Source organism: Podarcis pityusensis (genome assembly GCF_964106645.2).
Source record: "Podarcis pityusensis genome assembly, chromosome: 17".
In the NCBI taxonomy this organism is placed as follows: domain Eukaryota; kingdom Metazoa; phylum Chordata; class Lepidosauria; order Squamata; family Lacertidae; genus Podarcis; species Podarcis pityusensis.
In genome coordinates this window covers 3,429,139-3,448,203 of record NC_138042.1, presented here as the reverse complement: position 1 = coordinate 3,448,203, position 19,065 = coordinate 3,429,139, and the positions used below count along the sequence as shown (strand labels likewise).

Below are 19,065 nucleotides of genomic sequence, written 5' to 3'. Positions count from 1 at the left end.
GTTAAGGGTGATGGGAAGTGTAGTTCCCAGGACTCCTGTTTTGGGAAGCCATGGGCTCACCCGTGTGGCCTGGCTGTGCTGCCACTCTCCGACCTCATGGGAATTCTGGGCGGCCATCTTCGCAGTGGGTGGAGGTGCTGCTTCTGAGTGAGAGTCAACATTGTCTCCCTTCCACAGTGGTTGCTCACAATCAGAATTTCCCCAAAAATGCACAGGCTGCAGAATTGCTGTCACTGCAGTAGGTGGTTTGTTTTCGTTTTTTGAACCTGCTGTGTGTTTGTTAGGAAGCGTCATCCATGGCACTGTGCCAAGGGCCTCCTGGAAGTCTGGCACTGGCCTTGCTGTCTCCCAGCATCAGCTGCCTCACTCTGCATAATAGTAGGGCTGGCCCTGGTTGTAGCTGCACATCTCCTCCCTGAGGTCTCCCCATCTCTTTAGCTTTGTGACATGGGAGTGACATAGCAAGTTGGAACAGACTGACAAGGCCATGGCAAAACACACACACACACACACCTGGCCCAGTTTCAACAAGTAAGAAGGCTGAGAATGGACCACCTTGGCTCTTCTTAGCACTGTTGGTGGAGCGGGAAGAGTGAGGCAGTGATGTGGCGACACCAAGAAGCATGACTTCAGGTGGTGATGGCAGCTCAGCAGGACATGCCTTGCCCAGGTGCAGTCCCTGGCAGCTCTAGCCAAAGGGACCTTAGCTAGCCAGAGTAGACAATACCTGAGCCAAATCACACAATAGTTCAACTGGTGGCTTCACGTGAGACCATTTTTGGTTGGGTCTAGTTAATTTTCTACAAATCAAGGCTGCCAGGGTTTCTCTTTTGTCTGAAAAATTAAAGGGCCCTTAACCCTAGAATGCGTATGATGTGCAAATGTGTGTGTCTACATCAGTCTGAGAGCAGACTTTGCACATGTTCAGAGGTACTCTAGCCTCTACCACAGATGACCCAACACAAACCATTCAGCAGAGAAGGGGACTCTTTGGCCATGTATAAAACCTGCTCCAGAACGCCTCTCCCCAAGCCACTTCCCTCTGTATGGCGGGTCCAAGCTGGCTTGTAGGAATAAAATAGGAAGGGAGCACGAAGGTCAACTAGTCTGACCCCAGCAAACCCTGAGATTTTTTTTCTAAACAAAAATTTTATTTCTTTATTGAACTAAAATAAAGTTTGTGCAGTCTTTTCTGCATAAATATCCACGTATTTTAATAATTTATACGGTAAGGTAATAATTTATCTTTGATTATTATTTTTTAATTTTGAAGGTTGCTTCTTGTAGAAGCCCTGAGATTAAGAATCTCTCGCTCTACTGACGGAGCGATCCTAGAGCAGCAGCTCAGCCGTGGAGGTGTCGGAGAGCGCGCGCAGCGGAGGGAAGGCAGGCAGGCAGGCAGGCAGGCGGGCGAGCAGCTGCAAGCAGATGCCAAGCCGAGACCGGCCCGGTCGCCGCGCTGTGTCGAGGGCGAGAGGGAGGGAGACACAGAGAGAGACCCTGGATCTTACCCCTCCCAGGAAGAGGCGACACCCAGGGCAGCCAGAGCCGCAGTCGAGGCAAAAGAGGCGCAGGGCCGGCCGGGGCGGGGGCGGCAGGAGGGGCAGGCGAGGGGCAGCTCCCGCCGGCTGGGCCTCATTGCGCAGGAATTCGGGAGACGTGCGCTTACTAGCCCGGGGGCATTTCTCCGGCGCCTTCCAGCTTGGGCGGGGGGGGGGGCTCACCGCGGAATCCCCCCGCTTCAGAGCTGCCTCCCTCATGGGGCAAGTCTCGTTTCCTTCTCTGGGACGGGGGGTGTGCGAGAGACAGAGAGAAAGGCCGGGATCAGGGCCTTCCAGGGCGAGGGCACCTTTCCTCTCGCTCCGTTCCTCCTGCCTTGCCACCACAGCGCCTGGTGCCCGAGATCCTCACTTTTAGAAAGGAAGGGGTGGGCGGGGAGAGAAGGAGGCCCCACGGAAGGCGCTCCCCCCTCTTTCCCCAGCTGCTCTCCCGCCTTCTTTCGAAGGTGTGGGGTGAGCGAGCGGGTCTGGCTGCGGCTGCAATTCCCAAGCAACGCCCCCCTTCTTCCTTGTGATCCCTTCCCCTCGCCAAAGGGCCCCGCGAAAAGGAAAGGCCTTGGCACCCTGCAATTCCAGGCCCACATGCTCCAGAAGAGCGTCAGGAGAGAGGGACCAGGGAGGTTTAGGGCCTCGTCCACCCTGCTTCCCAAGGTAGCCTCCGGGAAGCCCTCGCCCGGGCAACCCGCCAGCCGTGCGCCCCTCCTCCTCCTCCTCCTCCTCCCAGGTATACTGCTTCTGCACATGGAGGCTTCCTTGGGCTGCCGTGTCCCTTTTCGCAGATCTTCCGCTTCACTCCTTTTACAGGACCCCTCCCTAAGCTCGCTGACCCACCTTTAAGAAGGCTAGGCACTTTTGCAGCTGTTGCCTATATATAAACTTACTCAAGAGTAGATCCCACTCCACCCCCGCACTCCCAATTGGGATTGCGTGCCAAGTGAGCGTGCACAGGATTGCAGAAGCCTCGGGTCTGGGGATTCCTTCCTGCCCCGCCCGTCCGACTACCAGCCCCTGGAGGTGCGCGCCGCTTCAGTGGGGCTCCTGCCGCCTTGCCCTCCTTGGAGCCCAGTCTCTGCTGCCCCGAGGTGGGCGTGTGTCTGGCTCTTCTGTGCGCATCGCCGTGCGCCCTTGGCCGCGCCCAACTTCACCGCCTCCCTCTCCTCTGTCGTTCTGCAGGATCCTGCGCCTTTAATCCCGGGCCCAACCTACCCAGCGCCGGGGTCCCACCCACCCCGAGCCCAGCCGTTATAATGAGCGGCTCACAAGCGCGACTCCATCAGGCCGCAGGAGCGGGAGGCGTTGGTGGCGGCGGAGGAGCGGGCAGCGGCAGCAACAGCAGCAGCATCCAGGGGGAGGTCGCTGCCGAGATGCCGGCCACCGAGAAGGACCTGGCGGAGGACGCGCCCTGGAAGAAGATCCAGCAGAACACCTTCACGCGCTGGTGCAACGAGCACCTGAAATGCGTCAACAAGCGCATCGCCAACTTGCAGACGGACTTGGGGGACGGGCTGCGCCTCATCGCGCTGCTCGAGGTGCTGAGCCAGAAGAAGATGGGGCGCAAGTACAACACGCGCCCCACTTTCCGGCAGATGCAGCTGGAGAACGTTTCGGTGGCGCTGGAGTTTCTGGAAAGAGAGAACATCAAGCTGGTCTCCATCGGTAAGTCCCAGCGAAAGAGGGGAGGGGGAGCCGGGGGGGGCGGAGAGGGCGAAAGGGGGACCTGAAGGGAGCATCCTAAAAGTGGGGGAGTGCGGGGTCTTTGGATGCGGGACACCCAAGTCTGTCTCTTACGGCCGGGGGGGGGGCTGGAAAGGCACCCCGCTCTCCTCTACATGGCGAGGCCCAGGTGAAGAGGAGAGGGGCGCGCTTGGCCCCTCCCGCGAAGGGGGCGTGCGTAGCTTCGCGGGATGTGTGGCGGGGGGGGGGGGGGAGAAGGACCGCTGGTAGCGGATCGGGGCCACCTCGGAGTTGGGGGTCCCACTTCTGTAGTCCTGGGGTGCCTTTTGGGGAGAGTCGCAGGGGGGCGGAAAGCGAAGAGGCCTGGCTGGAGAGGTGGGGCGGGCGGGAGGACGCTGCATCTGGGCGTGGCGGGGAGGGTTGCAGGAGGCGGCTCCGGTTTCAGGCTTTTTGTCTGGAGTCTGCAAAAAAGGGGGGAAGCCCCCTTTCCTTCAGCCCGGCCTCGGTTCGCGTTGCTGCACCCCCGCCCTCCGCTCCGCGCGCGCTCCCTCCATCTCTGGCCCAGCCCACCCCGGCGCGCTCCGCTTCGGAAAGGCCCGTTAACTATTTAGGAATGGGAGGGGGGGCGGCCTGGCGCTTGCCTTCCGCTGAGCCATTTCTTGTAGATGCCTTTTGAATCGCCGGTCGAGCGAGCTCCTGACGCGCCCCACGCACATTTTCCAAGCTCAAACAATTGTTTGTCTTCTCCTTTCCTCCCCACCCGCCGCATCAAATTTTACATTGAGGGGGGGAAAGTTGCTCAAGAAGTGGAAGTGGGATGTGGTTGAGCCATTATCTGCGCTCTCTTGGATCACTAGCCGCAGCCCTTTGAACCCACAACCGACACCTTAGGCAAGGAGAAGCCTTTGTCCTTCTGCTCTGATTTTGGGGTAAATCTTGAGTCAGTGCAGAGTCTGGGCAAAGATTCTGCCTTAAGGAAAGGTGTCAGGAAGTTGATGGACTCTTGAGCTCTTCCAGCCACAGTAATGCCCTAGTACATACCATCCAACATTTCTCCTACAGAAATAGGGACATCCTAAGGAAAAATGGGACATTCTGGGGTCAAATCAGAAACTGGGGCGAAATGGGGACACTTGGAGGGTCTGATGGTAGTCTGGGATATTGCTACAGTGGCACATGCTGGGGATGAACAGTAACACAGAAAGAAGTTATGGCTTCAGACGGGGCCCTTAGCTAGGCTAGACTTTTAAGTACCCAGTTTGTGGGAGAGCCTCCTTATCTCTCCATAGATCTGCAGCTGCTCATACATAAACTATAACTAATGAACTGACTGGGTTTGTATGGAATGCTAATCCATAGTTAAGGTGAGTAAACCAACAGCCAGCAACAAACCATGGCTTATTTTTGCTAACAAAATCATAGCTAATTGTAGTTAAGGTTCTGGGCTGGGTTTGTATGCAACACCAAACCTTAACTAATTTAAACCATGGTTTAACACTGTATGTAAACCAGACCATGGTATCTCCCATTGGAATTATGTGTACTGAGCAAAGATTGCATTCAGTTCACTGATCCTTGTATTCCCCTTGCTTTGCCATGGACCCCTAGCTCCTGAAGCAAAAGTTCAAGTGCCTCCTGTTTTGGCAGAAATACAAGAAAGCAAATGACTGTTAATTGCCCTTTGCCTTATAATAGGAGCAGCCTTTTCTTGGAAATGGGTGGTGACTCTCAGCTGCTTCCATGCTTGGGCAGCTTGAATTGGCTTGGATGCTTGGCATTTATGGTCCCAGCAAAGGGAGCCTTTTGGATAGCTTACCAGCCATCTAGGTTTGGACTGACTGGTGGTGGCTCCGCTGGTAAAAACTCCATGCAGTAAAAGCTGTGGATGGGTGTGTCTCTGAACAATGTAACATTGGCCTTGAGCAGCCTGGCTCTTGCATTGCCTGGTAGAGGAAGTAACCAATTCTAGTTTAGGTCTGACTCATTAATGTGGGAATCCTGGATGTCTCATTAGCTCTTCAGAAAAACCAATGGCTTATGCATACCTTGCTTTTGCAGGGAGCTTCTGGTGGCCTCTCATTCAGATTTATCATGCCTGCTCAGCCTCAGCACTGCTGAAACATCTGCTATTCCCAGACAATTCACTAGGCCCAGACTGTTGATTCAGGGTCATGAGCATCCATTGCCTGTTCTGGGGTTGGGGTTTGCCCATAGCCCTTTGTTGAGGAAGTCAACTAGACCAAACTTGGGTGGAAAAGAGTGACATGACTAAATACTGTTATAATTTAAAAAAACCCCACAGTCGTCTCCTACTGCTATCCCTTGGCTCTTGGAATGGCTGGTGTCAATCCATGTTGCCAATATAAGCAGAATGTATTTTCTGTACTGATGCCCCGGTCTCATTCCTGCTCTTTCCCACACTTATCAGTTTGTAAAGACCTGGTGTCAGCTGGGATGTGTTGACATCCCAACACATGTAGCTCCTTGTATTCACTAAAATTGGGCCTGTGACGCTGCAAGCTAAATACAGCCCAGCAGGGTCTTCATAAACCTCCTGTTTTAGCTATGTTTGGCCCAGGGTTGCAAAAATGTGGCAGCGTGTTGAATGCCTGGCAGGCCTTAGTACTGGTGGGCTATGATTAGGTGGATCCTACACAAAAGGTGTAGACCTGTGTTACCTTATGTTGGACCTGGTATGGTTCCTTGTCCACTTGACCAGGAACTCCATATCTTGGGGTAAAGTTGGGGTAACACACCTTGTAATACAGAGACAGCTTTCAAAGGCCTAGTTACTTTGAGTACCTTAAAGTCTTAAGTGGTTGTGCTGGTGGCTAACCAGAGGTATGAAACCACCTATTATCCTGAAGTTGCAGGGTTTTTTATTTTAAAAAGTTCCCTATTGCCTATTTCTGGCAGCTGCCCATGTGCACTTAGAGGACTGTTACGTGCTGCAGGGATCCCTCTGTTGATGAAACCCTCTTGGTGTATCTGTCTGGATGTGCTCTACATTGTTGTGAGCTGGTAATGATAGGAAAATCTGGATTAGATTGACCGCTGTGGTAAACTTGCTAGATATTCAGCAATGTGGTGGTTGTGTGTAACACTTGTAAAGCCGTACTGTATGGGAAGATAAGGCCCACCGAAGGGATAGTGGCTTTCATTCCATCTCCCTGTAAGTGAGGCTCTAAACGGGCCCCATGTTGTTGGACTCCAACTTGCATCTGCTCTACCCAGTGTGGTCAAGAAGGGTGGGAGTTGTGGTCCAGCAAGAGCTGGACAGAGGGTTCTACCCCCTGCTCTGTTTGACTCCCCCTGGAGCCTGCAGAAGATCCTGAGGACAGTGGGAGATGAGAATCCTGCGTTGCCCGTCAATGCAGTGAGTCAGTCCCTGGGCCACAGACTCTGACTCAGACAAGGTCTGGAAGCAGTTGCTGAGAAGTGGAAGGGCGTGCGCACACCATAACCATGCCTGTAGGCTAGAGATGGGTAACCCTGTGCCTGGGTGTGCCTGTCTGTTCCTCCTCCTCCTCCTCCTCCTTGGGTTGGGGTGAGGAGAAGGATGGGCTGGGCGGGCCTTTTGCTCCTCTTCACAGAGAGGCAGGATGTAGGGAAGGCGGGCAGAGAGGGAGGGACCAGGCCAAACATGTGGAGGGGGCGTTCTTTTCCCTCCCCCTGGAAGGAGAATCCTGTTGGGACAGAGGAGCTGCTGCCTGCCGGCCACTCCATATAAGGCTAAAAAATGCTGGAGCGGTCTGCTCTGTGGCTGGGTGGGCGGTGCAGAGCCGGGTGGGGAGGTGGCTGGGATGTGATGGCTTGCCTTCTCCCTGTTCCTCCCCCCCCCCCAACACCACCCAGGGAAAAAAAGTGGCAGGGAAAGCATGGCGTATTTAACCCTGCCAGAGGGATGCATCTGCTCTGGCACTCCAATAACAAAGCTTAAGCGCATGAGAGCTAATGGGAAGGGGCTCCCGTCCCAGCTGCTCTAGCCTTGACTGGGACTCTGCTCCCGGGGAGGGAGGGGGCATGTGGCCTAATGTGGGTGAATCTCAGTGGCCTCTGGGTCTTGGATTCCCTTTGGCCCTCCTGTCCTCTTTGATAGTGCTTGTTCTGCAGTTTACAGCTTATTCAGCTCGACAGTGTTGAATGCGCCTCTCCAGCTTTGAGACTGGCCCTGACGCCTGCCCTTTTGAATGCTCCCAGCTGCTATGGGGCTCAGTGGATATGGAGGGCAAAAGTAAAAGTGTGTGCGATGGGGAGGGAAGAATGCAGATGGAAGCTTGGGAAATGCCTTTTTTCAGGATGGTACTCACTCCATGTTGCCTGTAACCAGATCCTGCAATCTGCTGCAGAGGAGGGAGAATAGCAGCTCCCTCTAATACTGTTGAGGGTTGTGTCATGTTAACTACTTGGAGGCCACAGACTGCTTGGGTAGGAAATGGACTGAAGCCTATTGGGTCCAAGTGTGTATATTGTGTGGCAGTAGCACATGTGTGGATGCTAGGAAGCAGTAGTTCAAGGGACGGAGATCCTTTTTCACCGCGAGGGCCACATTCCCATCTAGCCAAACCATGGGAGCCTCATGGAACTGGTGGGTGGGACCAGAGCAGCAAATGTAAAATTTAGCTTTGTAAACTAGGCTAGTAGTCATACCTCAGGTTGAAGTAGCTTTGGGATGAATATTTTCAGGTTGCGCTCCGCGGCGACCCAGAAATAACGGAGCGCGTTACTTCCAGGTTTTGTTGCTCGCACATGCGCAGATGCTCAATGACTTCACGCACATGCACGGAAGCGGCAACCCGCGTATGCGCAGTCGCGTCTTACATTTACCTCAGGATGCGAATGGGGCTCAGGAACGGATCCCGTTCATATCCAGAGGTACCACTGTATCTACAAACACACGCTCTTCTCTATCCAGTACCTGTTGAGTTTCAGTGGCAGACAGAGGCGCTTTGAGGGTTACATTTGGCCCTTGAGCCTGAGATTCTGCACCCTGTTTTAGCAAAAAGCAGTTCCATAGCACATGCAACAAAACACTTATGCATGGTCCTGTCACTGGGGGGGGGGGGGGTCCTTAGCCACAAGCTTTATATAACCTGCTTTGTGGAGCACATTCCCTGTAAACATGTAAGTATATTCTTCCAGAAGGTGCCAGATACTTAATTTCTTCCTTCATGGACCATAAAACACAGTTGCTCATTTTCCATACTAAAAAGACAACTGACCTGTCTAAATTATGCAAGTTAAACCATTTTTCATAATTCTGCTTCCCCCTACTGTTATGGGGTAGAGGAGCATGTAGACTCCTTCACTGGAGGTCTTTAAGCAAAAAATAAATAATTTTATTATTTATACCCCGCCTATCTGGCTGGGTTGCCCCAGCCACGCTGGGTGGCTTCCAACGCATATGAAAACGCAATGAAACATGAAACACTGGAAACTTCCTGATACAGGGCTGCCTTCAGCTTGGCGGAGGCTGTCAGGGATGCTATAGTTGAGATTCCTGCATTGCGGGGGGTCAGGCTAGATGACCCTTGGGCTACCTTCCAGTTCTGCTGTTCTATGATTCTATATAAATGTAAAGGGCAATGAAAACCTGACTTCAAACCACTGGAAGGTTTCTTCAGTAATTTTTATGACTTCTGTTGCATGCACACCCACCCACACCCCACATGCACTTGCAAGAAGCCTTTTCCCACTTCAGTGAAAACCACCTTCTTGTGTTTGTGCAGCTGCAGGAATTATTTATTACATTTGTATGTAATGGGAAAATCGCAGAGTACAGTGGTACCTCAGGTTACAGACTCCGCTAACCCGGAAGTAGTACCTCGGGTTAAGAACTTTCCTTCAGGGTGAGAACAGAAATCGCGCTGCGGCAGCGCGGCAGGAGGCCCCATTAGCTAAAGTGGTACCTCAGGTTAAGAACAGTTTCAGGTTAAGAACGGACCTCCAGAACGAATTAAGTTCTTAACCCGAGGTACCACTGTAGTTCACCACATAAAGCACTTAGGATGTGCTTGGCTTGGTGACGTCTTGGACATGGTGTTCCACTTCCATGTTGGGAGTCAAATGGTTGGCTTGGGGAACCACCCTGCCCCTCAGATTTCCCATCTTACACCTAGGTTCTGTGCTTCTGAGACTAGACCATCGCTTTGAATTCATTCTAGGTTCTCTTCTGTTGCCTTGATCTTCATCAGTCTCTTTCACTTTGTATCTGGAGGTTGATTCTTCCTTCATACCTTGTGCTCCGGATCCCATAGGATCTGTACACTGGCTTAAAAAAATAGAATAAAAGAATGCACAACATCAAATGCATTTAAAGCAGAAGAATGCATAATAAATAGCATAGTCAAGCAGTACAATGCTGACCTTGAAAATAGCCAGGTCTTCACTGCCTGCTGAAAAAAAGGCAAACCGTTACTAGGCCAGGTGGGTCTCCCTTGGGAGTAAATCCCATAATGGTGGTGCCACAACTGAAGGCAAGGGAATACAGGGCAGGGCCTTGGGCTGTTCCTTGGAGCCTGTGGGAGTTCAGCTTTATCCAGCTTGCCTACCCCTTGGGGTTTAGAGGAAGGTTGCTTAAGACTTGTCTGAACCTGAGCTGAGGGAGAATAGTTGGGCCCCTTTCAGCTGCTGTGTCTAGTCTCTGGAGAGGTTAATCTTGGCAGGAGGCCAGTGCATTGAAGGAATTCTTTGTTTCCCTGAATCTGGTGTGTTTACATCAATCTGCTGCTGCGCAATCCTGGGCAGGCCTCTCTCTGCTGCTGCGGCGGCTGCTGCTTCCTCTTCTGTTGCCTCTAACCATATACAAAGGGTGGGATTCCTTCATACAGTTTCACCAAGCGGCTCTTGGGTAGTGTCTCCTCCACATGTACACTTCCCATCCCTATCTTCCTTTGCTCCAAATTCCCTCCATGACATCTTCTGACTCACCAATTTCTTTTGAGTCGGCACGCAGTCAGCGCAGCAGAACACCTGAATTAAGGGCTGCCTGAGTGATGCTTTTGCTTCGCAACATTTCCACTTTTTCTTGCTTCAGGACCTCAAGGTAACAAAAATCTATGTTTGGTAACAGCCCACATACTGTGGGATTCATGGCAGTATGTTGCAAACAAAAATTGTAGGAGAATCTACATAAGAGGTACATATATGGGCATAGAAATAAATAAAGTGGGGCCAACAAAGGGCATGGGGCAGAAGAACATAGCTCTCCCCCCCACCCCCAGGCTTCATTGGCTGTGTTTCTTTATGGCCTTGTAGCAAAATTGGGCTTAACTGGGGGGGGGGCATTTTACACATGCATGTTTAATACTGGATTTTTTCAGCACTTGTTGACTTGCTCCTGAATAGACTCACTGGGAATAATTTTGTGTTTTGGTATTCCTTTACTTAAATTTGTGGCAAAAATGCTGTAGCCGTTAAAATGAACTGAATTGCAAGCAGATAATGTTATTAAAACAAAACAAATTAAAAGGCCTGTGCAAATAAAATGATGTTTACCTAGTCCCTGAAACTCAAGTGTTGGCACCAGTTACGTTGAGCTGCTGAGGGCATTCTAGAGTTTGGGCAACACCTCTTGAAGGATCCCTGGATACAGTCGACTTTACCTCAGGAGGAGGGCAAGGGGAGAATGACTCTTATGACCTGTTTCAAGTATTTCCAATATTCTAAGGGAAAAGGCTGTTGGGTACAGGAGCAGACACTTTTATACCACTTTAACAGTCATGGTGTCCCCCAAAGAATATTGGGAATTGTAGTTTACGGCTGCTAAGATCACTATTCCCCTCACAGACCTACTGTTTACCAGTCAATCCCTCTTCCCAAATAACTTTGGGAGTTGTAGTTCTGTGAGGGAAATGAGGTCACGCAACAGCATCCTTAACAAACTTCATTTCCTAGGATTCTTAGGGGGACGTACCATGACTGTTGAAAGTGATGCAACTTTATATAGTGTATAATGCCAGTGGCTCCTTACTTCCAAGTAAGTGTACCTGAGTCTGATTCACAGCTACAGTAATACTTCATCTCACTGTCATGTTGCCAAAGGAGGGGGGCATTGTTGTCACCACACTTTGCAAGGAAAAGGAGAAAATGAAGCAAAGCTATAGCCACTGAGCTCAATACAATCCAGTCACCTTCTGGTGCTTTCAGATTTATCAGGTTTTAAACTAGTTTGCATAAAGTTTGACTGCCATCCTGAGTGGCTGGAGAACTGTATTCGCATCAGATTGAAATCTCTACTCAGTCATGAAAGCTTACTGGGTGATCTTGAGACCATCATTCCCTCACAGCCAAAACTACCTCACAGGGTTGTTGTAATGAAACTTGAGGGAGTATGGACCATGTATGCCACCCAAAATTCCCTGGATGAAGCAGGGGATAAAAATAATAAATGGAACCCGCAGCAAGAACAATACGTCAAGTATCAATTGCAACTTGTTTATTTTCTGTTGTCACTGTTATTTTAAGATAAGGTTAGGAAGTGTAGATGTGGAAGAGACACTACCAAAGAGACTTGAGACTGTATAAAGGAAAGGTATTCTTTGTACATGGTTGGTGGCAGTGATGGCGTCTAAAGTGGCAGGGAGTGGCCAATGAGTGAAAAAGGCATCACCAGCACACACAGGCCACTTTTAAAATCATTTTTAAGTTTCTTCAAACATGTTACCTGCAGTCAAATTATGGCCATTCTTCATCAAAATCCCTCCCACCAACTTCTTCAGGCCCCTAAGGACAGAATCTCTTGCTAGAAGCTTGTTCTGTAGGTCTCGGATCTATTGAGGAGGTGAGAAAAGGTGGGAGTGGACTTATTACTTGGTGGAAACTGCCTGCAGGCTTCCTCTTGGGTTTCCTTAAGTGTAGACTGGCCTTCCTCCTACTAAAGGAGAGAAATCCAAGGGGAGAAGGCCTAGGATGTTGCTGAGTGGGACTCTTCTTCCCTGAAAGTCCAGGTCACTGTCCACTTTTGCGAATGCTGAACTGTGCTTCTGACTCTCAGACAGCAAAGCTATCGTGGATGGGAATCTGAAGCTGATCCTGGGCCTGATCTGGACGCTCATCCTGCACTACTCTATCTCCATGCCCATGTGGGATGAGGAAGATGACGAAGAGGCCAAGAAACAAACCCCCAAGCAGCGACTGCTGGGCTGGATCCAAAACAAACTGCCTCAATTGCCCATCACCAACTTCAGCAAGGACTGGCAGAGCGGCCGGGCACTAGGCGCTCTTGTTGACAGCTGTGCCCCAGGTAAGTGGAGGAGCAGCACTGTTCATGTGGGGGTGAGAGGGTGAGCTTGAGAGGTTTGCAAGGAGGGCTCTTCTGACTTGCTCACATGGGTGCTGGAGGGCCAGCACTACTTCCTGTGTTAGTTGACCCGTAGATCAGGAGTAGCCAATTAGGCTCCTTCCAGATGTTTCTGAACTACAACTCTTGTCATCCTTGACCATGGCCATGCTGGCTGGGGCTGATGGGAGTTGGAGCACATCATCATCTGGAGGGCACCAGCATTGGCTGTCCTTGTCATTGATGCCAACTCCATCTTGGCCCTGGGTCTAATATTCCGCCGAGGGTTTGGGATGCCTGCTCCTTTGGCTTTATTTCTACCTTATGTTGTGGACGGATGCTACAGTGCCCCAGAGCACTGTTCCAGAGATCTGTATGGAGGAAGTGTTACTACTGTGTGTGACTGACAAAGAGCTGGGACTCTCTCTCAAACAGGTCTGTGCCCTGACTGGGATTCGTGGGATGCTAGCAAACCTGTCAACAATGCCCGGGAGGCCATGCAGCAAGCGGATGACTGGCTGGGCATCCCACAGGTAAGCAGCACAGATACTTGGTCTGTGCTATACAGAACTTTGTGTTAAGCTGAACTCTGCTATGAGTAGGTGTATTGGCAAAAGTGCTTACTGCTTCCAGTTTTGGCCAGGGGCAAGTGAGCAATGTAGAGTCCGAATGTGTGTTATCCCTTGACACCCCCCCCCCAGGATGCTGCTTAGATTTCCCAGAAATGCTTAAAATAGTTACATTCTAGGGCCCCCTCTGCAGCCTTCAGGGCTAGAAGTCTGCTTTTTGAAAAACAAGCACTGGGTTTCTTGGGAGGCTACATCCTGTGCCTGCTCTGTACTTGACTCCTGGCGTGTGAGAGGTAAACTTGCCTCTTTGCTGTCTCCAGCTATTTGCCTTCTTTCCTCTGTAGGTGATCACTCCTGAAGAGATTGTGGACCCCAATGTTGATGAGCACTCGGTCATGACATACCTCTCCCAGTTCCCCAAAGCTAAGCTAAAGCCAGGAGCCCCCCTTAGGCCCAAACTGAACCCCAAGAAAGCCAGAGCTTATGGCCCAGGTGAGTCCAGAAACAGGTGGTAAAGGCTTGGGATTACATGTGTGCAGGGGAGGGTCTGGAGGACTTCTTAAACAATTGGGAGATTGACCACAGTGGGGGCAGCTGGGTGTTGACAAGGGATCTTTCCTAGGATGGCGTTCTTCAACCTTGGGTCCCCAGATGTGGTTGGACTGCAGCTTCCATAATCCTGCTATTTTAGCCAATGGGATGATGGGAGTAGTAGCCCAAAAATCTCTGGGGACCCAGGGTGTCGTGAATAGAATAGCTGCCTCATAGGGCTCGACTTACAGGTGTTTGTACGTGGGTGGCGCTGTGGGTTAAACCACAGAGCCTAGGACTTGCTGATCAGAAGGTCGGCAGTTCGAATCCCTGCGATTGGGTGAGCTCCCGTTGCTTGGTCCCAGCTCCTGCCAACCTAGCAGTTCGAAAGAACGTCAAAGTGCAAGCAGATAAATAGGTACCACTCCGGCAGGAAGGTAAACGGTGTTTCCGTGTGCTGTTCTGGTTCGCCAGAAGCAGCTTAGTCATGCTGGCCACACGACCCAGAAGCTGTACGCAGGCTCCCTCGGCCAGTAAAGCGAGATGAGCGCCACAGCCCCAGAGTCAGCCACGACTGGACCTAATGGTCAGGGGTCCCTTTACCTTTATGCTTTTTTAACCTCTTTCTTGCAACACCCTGTGATTGCCTTGTGAAGGTTTGCTCTGTACCATCTCTGTGGCTCTCCCATCAGCTCCAGCTAGCATGTGTGGGCTTTCCTGAGGTCATCCAGGCTGTACAGTGGAGGTGATGCTAGAACCACTGCTGTACAAATTGATGGCATCACGGGCCAGAGGGTGGTACAGTTACTACTGTGTCTGATCATTTCACAGGAATTGAGCCCACAGGCAACATGGTGAAGAAGAAGGCAGAGTTCACCGTTGAAACGATCAGTGCTGGCCAGGGAGAAGTGCTAGTCTATGTGGAGGACCCTGCTGGACATCGGGAAGAAGTGAGTCCCCCTGGCAGTGTGTCCTTAGCGGTCTGGATGGCCAGGCTTTGAGGCGGAAGAGTTATGGGGGGTGTTTTGGTTGGGTTGTACAATGGCAACCACTACTGAACTTGCTCTGTCTGTCCTCAAGGCGAAGGTCATTGCCAACAATGACAAGAACAGGACCTTCTCTGTGTGGTATGTGCCAAAGGTGACAGGAATCCACAAGGTAAGAGTCTGTATATCGTGTAGGTGATTGGGAGAAAATTCTGGAACTGGGCCTTCATCTCAGTGATCAACATTTGACGACCTTCACTTTTTGCTCCAGGTGACGGTACTGTTCGCTGGGCAGCACATTGCCAAGAGCCCCTTTGAGGTGAATGTGGACAAATCGCACGGGGATGCCAGCAAGGTCACTGCCCAGGGCCCTGGCCTGGAGCCTGTGGGCAACATTGCCAACAAGACCACCTACTTTGAGATCTTCACTGCTGGTCAGTGGATGGGGGTGGGGTGCTGGTTCTGAGAGGGTGGAAGGGTGTTGGCCAGCTGAAGCCTGGACACAGCTTGAAAGCAAATGACATAGTTGGCTGGTTTCTTAGAAACTTGTTATAAATAGTTTAGCCACCATTCCCCAACCTGGTGCATTCTAGGACTACAGCTCCCATCAGCCCCAGCATTCTTGGCCCCAATGGTCAGAGGATGGGAACTGCAGTCCAGTAACACTGGGGGAGGGAGTACTGTGTTGGGGACACCTGAATTGTTGGCAATGAATAAACTGTTGTTGGAGAACTTTTCTCACTATGAACTGAGTAATTGTGTTGGAGGCTTCAATTTCTTGCCAAAGTGGAACCTTTCTAGCTCTCCTGCTTTCGGAGTTGCTTGTCAAAGCAACATGTCTTCAGAGACTAACAGCTCTGGGTAGGAGGGCTTCCAAGTTGGGAACAAGTCAGGCTACACATAGCATTTTTAGGTGTCCAGTGCTTCACATAAGATTGTTGGGAAGATTACAGAGAATACCAAAAGGAAGAGATTGTGAGTGAGTAGCTTGCCTAAGGCTGTCCGTGGAGGAGGGCAGCTTAATTGGCTTAACAGCCCCACTCTGACTCCTTCAAGGTAGGCTGTGGCTGGAGGAACTGCTTTCTGCTCCTGCTGCCCAGGCCTTAGTTGGTCAACATTTTGGTGAAGTTTATGCCTGTTGCTTCAGCATGCCATAGAGTAGGAGGCAGAATGTTCAGACACTTATATTAGGAATATACAGTTTCATGATTCCACGTGTTCTTAACTTTCATATGTGTAATTGTGAATTCAGAACTGCCCTGAGTAATATTGTATTCAACGTGGCAGGATATGAAACGAAACAATGATTCAGAGTACACAGTAGGAGCTTGCTTTTGAGATCAGTCATCCTTGATTCTCTTATCCAGGAATGTCACCCTCTCTCCTTGCCTGCCTTGAAACTCTGGGCTCTTCTCCCTTCAGGCAAAAGGCAACTTCCTTGTCCCAACAGCCCTTTGCAAACAATTGGTCTCTTGTCTTGGCATTTCATTTTTATTTATAGCTGGATGTTAGAATAGTCTCCTCTGAACTCTTGAGGCTAAAGATGACTACCTTTGCTTCCAGGCTAGTTGCTGCCTAAGCAAGTCTGTCTGAATTGTTGGCCTCATCTTCCAAGCATGAAAGGTCTCCCACTAAATCCTAGCTGAAGCCTATCCAGTGCTAAGTAGAGCATAACTTGCAGCCCACAGTAACTGTAGCAAACAAATCTTCCATTTCTTTGCTTTCAGAAATAGGTCTGTTACCAAAGGCTGAAACATAGTGAAGTTTTAACTTGGGGACATTGTGTTTTCTCCACTAGCTAGAAAGAAGCTGCAAACAAATTTTAAGGCCGCTCTTAAATGTCTTTAATTGCTAGGTGCATGGCTGCAGGGTGCGCTAAGCATGGAAGGTAGGGATGCAGTATAAATAGCACTTGAATTCTGTTCTTAAAATGCTGCCCCAAGAAACCTGCAATTCCTACGTAAATTAAATAGAGCAAGCAAAACTTGCATAATGTTTCTCTTGCACAGCACTGCTAACTACAGAAAATGACAAGGAGCTGTGCAGGGCTTTATTTTTCCCCTGGAAACCCATTGCTGTGTTCTTGGTCCAGATCAAAGGCCTTCCCGTAAGTGAATACTTAAGGGTGCATGCACTATCTCCACCTAACACCTGCCTCTCTTCATCTTACCCTAATCCCTCCCCCCAGGTGCTGGTGTTGGGGAAATCGAGGTAATCATCCAAGATCCGACTGGCAAGAAAGGGACAGTGGAGCAGCAGCTGGAGGATAAAGGCAATAGCACCTACCGCTGCACCTACAAGCCCACTCTGGAGGGCACCTACACCATCTACATCACCTTTGGGGGCATCCCCATCCCCCGCAGCCCATATACGGTCACCATTGGCCAGGGTGAGTCTCCCATCTGGCACGGGGCTTCTTGGTGGGGTCTCTTTTAACCTTAACACCACTGCTGCTGCTTGGTTTCCTCTTTGTGACCAGAAGGGGGGTGGTTCTTTGTTCTGCTCCTAACGCTTCTCCTCTCCTCTCTGCCTACCTCCACCTGTCCTGGCCCAGCTCTCCTCTGCTCTGTCCTCTCTTCCTCTGAAGAGCCATCTCCCTGGATCTCTGCTGGCACTCATCTCCTCCCAGCTGCTCGGCGCCTGGATCCAGGGCCAATGGTATTTCACTCTTGGCAGGTGTGGGTGGGGACCTGTGGCAAGGGTGCATGTTGCTTCTGTCCAGGGGAGCAGCCTATGGGCTTGAGATCCGGCCTCCCTCTCATGGGTGGAGCTAGTTGAATGCCTGGTGTGTTAATGATGGCAAAGACCCACCCAGTTGGGAAAACTGGAATTCTACTTGGACTCGATAAGGACACTCACCCTCTCTGCCACCCTCTCTCTGCTGCTACAGCATGCAACCCAAATGCTTGCCGGGCCGTGGGTCGAGGCCTCCAGCCCAAAGGTGTCCGAGTGAAGGAGACGGCAGATTTCAAGGTCTACACAAAAGGCGCTGGCAGCGGAGAGCTCAAAGTGACAATAAAAGGCCCAAGTAAGTCCAGTGTGTGTGTTTGTCTTCCCCACCCTCTGTGTTTCAGACATGGGAGGGTGGGATTTGCACTTAACCCAGAAGCTCTGCCTTTTGGCCTGGAAGCGCTATAGTCTAATTACTCTGTGTGGGAAATGTTGGGAGCCTGATGACACTTTGCATAGGCTCAGAGGCATTTGGGGTGCAGCTGCTGCACATGTCTTAAAGCAGACCCCTAGCTTGTATGGTAATGCCCCTTTGGAAGGCAAGCAGTATACTGCAAAGCCCATCTGGCTAGTGCATGCCCAGATCTGTTTGGGGAACAGGAAGAAACTGCAGAGCAGTGTTCAAAACACCCATTGTTCTAAGCACATTTTGTGACAGGGACTTTCATTAGTGCAAGAGGTTTCTGAGCTCTGGGCGCAGAACTGTGCCTAAGATTTCAGATTAAAACTGCAGAGTGGAAAGAAAGGAGGACTTTTTTCTGCCTCCCCACTTCCAGCTACTCTCTGAAGACTGGAGAAGAGACCCTCTTAAGAATATTAAGGGGTGGGCAGGGGAAGGACTAGACCATGTGAAAAATGAACATATTTTAGCTGCAGTTCATCTTCAGCTTTGTATTGTTATAAAAAAGTGTGCCTAGCCATTCCCTTGTTGGGCCCATAACCTAGGTTTAAGGTGCCATTCATCTCCTAGCCTTCATAACTCAGTTTCTAACATGGCTGCAGAGTTATTTATTACCAATGGGGGAACAGGCTGATTGCACAGGAGGCTGTTGCTTCTGTTGTGCTGGAGCATCCATTGATAGGGAATTGGTGATTTGGGCTCCACTGACTCTCAGACATGGCAAGCTCTAGAAACTCTTTGAAGCCTAAGAAGCTCTCAATCTCGCTTGCTTGCCCATGGACTGTTTTAAAAATCTTGGGTCTTACAGCAGGAAGTTCTTCTGGTGCAAGTGTAATTGGTCTGTAGGAGGGGCTGATGGTGGCATTTGTACTTTGTGCAAGCATGGAAATGTGCTGAGGCAAGGAAGCAAAGCAGTAAATTGAGTGGCTGTTGTGGAGTCATGGCGGGGCAAGCAGAGCTACAAACCACTGTAGAAAACATAATTGGGTTCTTGTCTGGGCTGGAAGGAGAGGCTGCTGCAATGCAGAGAAGTATGTGAATGATGGAGGAGCTGGATTTTGACAGTTCTAACCCTGGGTTCAGACCGCAAGCATTCAAAGCAGAGGTTGGGTAACTAGGCCTCAGGCAGACTTCAGGAGCCTGAGACATTTGTCAGAGCTGAAGATCTCTCCCAGCTGGAAGATAACATCTTGAGAATGTGACTGCATGTTATTCCCTTGGAGGCTGTAGCCTGCAAAGAGCCCTCAAGGGATGCCTGGGTTTGTCGGTGGTGGGGAGCAGAGCGCGGTATAATGTTACAACATCCAGGACTCTTTGGAGCTGCCAAATGCAAGCT

At 50.8% G+C, this 19,065-nt stretch overlaps 1 protein-coding gene across 4 annotated transcripts in view; it reads left to right on the top strand.

The window, feature by feature from the left end:
• Nucleotides 1-545: 545 nt before the first annotated feature.
• The window catches only part of FLNA (filamin A), a 68,714-nt gene continuing 50,194 nt past the window's right edge, over nucleotides 546-19,065 (top strand). For 2 of the 4 annotated variants that reach the window (XM_080987414.1, XM_080987413.1), the window contains exons 1-11: nucleotides 546-670; nucleotides 1,274-1,470; nucleotides 2,733-3,215; nucleotides 12,229-12,477; nucleotides 12,949-13,046; nucleotides 13,427-13,574; nucleotides 14,445-14,563; nucleotides 14,694-14,771; nucleotides 14,871-15,033; nucleotides 16,788-16,988; nucleotides 17,490-17,627. In XM_080987414.1, the coding sequence (XP_080843540.1) occupies nucleotides 624-670; nucleotides 1,274-1,470; nucleotides 2,733-3,215; nucleotides 12,229-12,477; nucleotides 12,949-13,046; nucleotides 13,427-13,574; nucleotides 14,445-14,563; nucleotides 14,694-14,771; nucleotides 14,871-15,033; nucleotides 16,788-16,988; nucleotides 17,490-17,627 (1,921 nt within the window). In that variant the 5' untranslated portion in view covers nucleotides 546-623. The remainder of the gene's footprint in view (nucleotides 671-1,273; nucleotides 1,471-2,732; nucleotides 3,216-12,228; nucleotides 12,478-12,948; nucleotides 13,047-13,426; nucleotides 13,575-14,444; nucleotides 14,564-14,693; nucleotides 14,772-14,870; nucleotides 15,034-16,787; nucleotides 16,989-17,489; nucleotides 17,628-19,065) is intronic. The other 2 variants (XM_080987416.1, XM_080987415.1) reach the window with 1 other exon arrangement.